The 4,444-nt window shown below is 39.2% G+C and overlaps 1 protein-coding gene across 1 annotated transcript; it reads right to left on the bottom strand.

The window, feature by feature from the left end:
* Window positions 1-2,830: 2,830 nt before the first annotated feature.
* Window positions 2,831-4,444, bottom strand: LOC127787727 (uncharacterized). The gene is made up of 3 exons (XM_052315799.1): window positions 3,561-4,444; window positions 3,400-3,465; window positions 2,831-3,245 (listed from the first exon to the last, which is right to left on the bottom strand). The coding sequence occupies exons 1-3, from the start codon at window positions 4,206-4,208 to the stop codon at window positions 3,240-3,242; spliced, it is 720 nt and encodes a 239-aa protein (XP_052171759.1). The 5' UTR covers window positions 4,209-4,444; the 3' UTR covers window positions 2,831-3,239.

The following is a 4,444-nucleotide window of genomic DNA, read 5'->3' as shown; positions in this document are numbered from 1 at the left end:
ACAACACTAAAAACAAAACAAAAAATTTGCAACACCTTTTTCATACTTCTAATTTTTAATTAAAAAAACAATCCATCATTTTTTTTTTGTTTTGAAAATAATAAAATTAGAAAAAACAAAAACTAAAAATAAAAATTCCACCGTACGAGTACTAAAATTTTATGAAAAATACTTTTAATATACCTCTGTGTACATATTGAACTACACAAAAGTATATCAATGACAAAAAAATCATTTATGAGACACATAAAAACGCGTGAGACACATGGAGGTGAATGATATTTTGATTACAATATCTTTTTATGCAACCTAAGATGTACAAAAATAATGTGCAAACATGATTAAATTTTTATTTTTGAAGCAGATTGGAGATCTGTACAAACACTGCAAAATGCGTTCGCAAATACAACAGATTTAGTACTTAATTTTTGGATCAAGCCACTGAACAAACACTGTATAACGCATTCAATGCAACAGAATGCTTTTCCCTAGAATGTCCAATGGATCAACTCAATCGGAAGTCGAAAAACACCAGGAAAGCAAACGGACAAAGACAACCATGCATGCAGTGAACAACAAATTTACCATAGCTTACGCATCACGTAGAGAAAAACCTTCTAGTAAAGACAACATAACAGTAAGATAATGAGCAACAATATTTCCATTACCGTTTCACTGCATTCCCATTGACCTTCATTCCTACGTTTGCCATGCACCTTGATCGCGTTTGTTTCTTTACAATAAGACGGAAAGGTCAGCCCTCAAACAGCATAACATGTCAGAAAGTCTCAGGGTAGAACTTCCAGCAGAATATGCCAGTGGGGAATTTCGATTTCTTTTTAAGCATGGAAGAAAAACGTGGCAGATGTAGTTCTACAGACCCGGCAATGTACAATCCCAAATGAGATAAAATGAAGTAGAGGGAATGGAGGACACACTAAATAAATTTAATCAAGATAGGAAGGCATTAATTTATTGCCCTGACATTAATATGGCTTTCCATCTTTGCAAAAATTGGCTACCTTGTTTATGAAAACCTTAAAAGTTGAAGTTCTAACAGGAGTATCAGATTTGAACTAAAAGCATAAAAGGAAACATACGGCATATGATAGAGGGAAAAGGGGACGTCCATTCTAAAGTGAAGTCCAGCAAAAGCCTAAAATTTCTAATCTATGACCAAATACAAATATAACTCAATGTTGTTCCAAAAAATTAACAGGCTTTGAAAAAATTTGAGTATAGAATCTACACAACCAATCTAATTTTATTTTTACCGAATGAAGTTGCTTTTGCCTAAGCAGGAATCAGAAGAAAACTAATGTTGTTTTCAGCTCTTTTGAATCAAACTTGCCAAATGTCTTTTGAGTGTATTTTCATTTTTTCAATACAACCTGTTGAGCAGTTAGCTCTGTAGTTCAAATTAAGAAAGCAGCACAGAAAACATGAAAAAAGAGGAATAAAAAAAGAAATCATCATTATGAATGTATTCTTTCTTTGGCCAGAAGGCTTTTAGTACTTTTCATAATTCCAAATAACAGGACAAACCCAAGGAATAATATGAATATGGAGAACTTACCATAAAAGAAAACATGGCAATAGAAAGGCAAATTTGATAAATAACTTAAATTCATTAGATTATTCGCAAATAACCCAAAAACATGAGCTTCAACATCAGGATTTTCCTTGGGTAATACATGCTATAAAAATATCCTAGCCTTGGAGCTTCCCCATTCCCATAAAATTTAATCCAAATAGTTAAGCACAAACTTGTAAAAGAAAGGAAAAAAATCTTATCAATTAAATACACATAGAAATTCATACAGTGGCATTGCAAGGTTATAATGCATATGGATACCAAATATACAGAAATTGGCGCCGAAATCAAGGTCATCATGAAAGAAATTAGTATGGAGTGTTCAATATAAATCTCGCTATCCATACAGGCATGACATTGCAGAGTTGGACCAGGATCTGCAATTTCTTACATTATTACAAGATCATAAAACACTATTTACACATGTTAGAGCAACATTTTTATCCTTCAACCATAGGAGGAATACCCTTACAGATTTCTGATATGTCGACACCATATTAAAGAACTGGAATAAGTAAAAGCAAGCATAATTAATGGATAAACAGCTCAGCACTGTTCAAGAGGAAACAGATTTCTGAAGAACAGGGAAACTCATCGAAATACTGGTGCACATCCTCCACATTAACCGATCTCATAGAAACAGGTATAGAACATGACAAAGCTCTCCTTTTGTTATTAACATATGAAGTATTGTGCAAGGATAAAAACAGCACAAATAGCAAGCTATATCCTAAAATTTTATCCAACAGTAACCATTTGGTACACTACGAAGTTGAGCGGAATCAAGTAAGGGCAAGATCCAAATCTGAAACATACAAGAAGTCCTTGAAAGTAAATCATTAACTGTAGAAAGATTTATTCCAAGTAAAAGGATTATTTCATTTTCCATTCCCAATTAAGTACTTCTCAACTATTTCCTTTTATGACAAACAATTATCATTCACTTCTAGATTTTGTGAGCTATAGTTTCTGCTTGGATCTAATTACTGAAGGTAACTCAAAAATACCCATAATTTCCGGCATGCCGTACAGCAAAAGAGTAAAAACAATTTAAGCCAACACATGTTTTCAACCTTATTAAAAGTTCCCCCTGACCAAGATTAATCGGTGGAATCTTTCTTCCAGAGTAAGGACACATCCTGCGCCTCCGACATTGTGATTTCTGGTTAGCAAACTAACTATATGCACAAGCTCTGGCCCCAAACAAATTCGGGAAGCCTGTCAAACATACCAAAGTAGTCAACAAATAAGAATTACTTCAAAATAGTAACAGAAGTACCCTTAAAAAAGATGCCAAAATATGGCATTGAGAGATGAAAACCACAATTCTCCCTCCACTGATCCACCATTCGGCTTTACATCTTAAACTACTAACAATCATCTATAGATTGGCCCACATAATGTGCAATGGACAGTACAAACGAGAATCCAAGAAATTAGATATCATCCTATAATTTCTATGTCCACAACTGCCTTTTCCCTTTACACAATTCATTATATTATACCTCCAATTGAGGCCCCAGTGTAGCAGGAACAAGCTTTCATCCTCCCATTGTTTACCGTCACTATTCCACCAACCTCTGAATACCAACTAGATTGGAATAGGGAGAGAGATAAAGAAACCTGCACCGGCCCATTATCACGACTACTTCTGCGAAAAAAAAGAATTAGATTCTTAGTCACATCCACAAAGGTTCCCCAGGCGATGTCTACTTAAATTATCATTATAGAGATTCGTGCTATACACTCGAGAGAATTGTGTACACATAACGAGAAATATAGAGAAAAAGAGAGGAATCCCATACCGGAGCTATATAAACTCGATAAGAATCAGCCGTAGCCCCGGCCAGATAGAGACCAGGGAAGATATTCTGCAAAAATCAATCTAACATCAACCAAAACGAGGAAGAGACAACCAAAGCCACATAACTAATGAAAGACTGAAGAGGAAAGATCAAACACTGACATCGAGCTGTTTTTGCACAGTCTTGGGCCTTCTCTTCGGCCTTCGAGCTGGCCTGGACCCAGTCATCGAGAACACGTCCTCCTCGATCTCCTCGCGAGACAGCGCGATCCATAACCTCCTCTTCTCCCTCCTCTCCAAGCCCTGACCTTCTGAATAACCTCTCAGCCTCATCGATTTCGGAAGGTTCTCAGTCTCCTCCAGCGCTGTACTTTCAGACACCTTCGGAGCCTTCTCGTCCGACTCTCCATTCCTCGAAACCCCGCCGATCTCCACCGCAGCCTTCACAACCGGCCTCCTTGGCCTCAGATTCCACGGCTTCGTCGCCGATTCCTCCGCCTGAACCTCCAAGGCCTCCCCTTCGGAAACGGTCCCCTCCTGCCTCCGCGACGAACAGGGAGCGAACGCGAACTCGCTCCCTTCCTCTCTCCGCGATCCAATCGCAACTTTCGCGTTCTCCAAACCAGCACCGTTTTCAGAGTCCTGCTCCTCCTCCTGCTCCTGCGGCGGCGAGCGGTGGCGCTCCGCCGTGGCGTCGGCGGGGCGGCGGTAGCGGTGGTTGGGGTTCACGTGGCTCTTGTGGCCCCATTTCAAGAGCGGCGGCAGAGAGAAGTTGTGCAGAGGCTGGGACTTCACCGGCGCCGTCGCCATTAAAGCCGCGAGAATTACAAGCACTCCTGCGTCAACCAGTGGAGATCTCTCGAAGACAGAAACACCAAAGAATGAGACCTCACTCTTCGAGACAGAAAACCAGAAACCCTAGTACAACACATACACACACACATATATGTATGCACATATATGCGTGTAGAGAGAGAGAGAGAGGAGAACAGGTGGTGGTATCGGAGAAGATGTGCTTAGAGAGAGAGGGAGAGAGAGGGGGCATG

The sequence above is a fragment of the Diospyros lotus genome, chromosome 12, assembly GCF_014633365.1.
Source record: "Diospyros lotus cultivar Yz01 chromosome 12, ASM1463336v1, whole genome shotgun sequence".
NCBI classification, from domain to species: Eukaryota; Viridiplantae; Streptophyta; class Magnoliopsida; order Ericales; family Ebenaceae; genus Diospyros; species Diospyros lotus.
This window is presented reverse-complemented; position numbering and strand designations above follow the sequence as displayed.

Coding starts and splice junctions, on each gene's coding strand:
- LOC127787727 (XM_052315799.1), bottom strand. CDS start 4,208: ATGGCGACGGCGCCGGTGAAGTCCCAGCCTCTGCACAACTTCTCTCTG. Junction 3,466..3,560: donor CTGTGCAAAAACAGCTCGAT/GTCAGTGTTTGA, acceptor TGATTTTTGCAG/AATATCTTCCCTGGTCTCTA.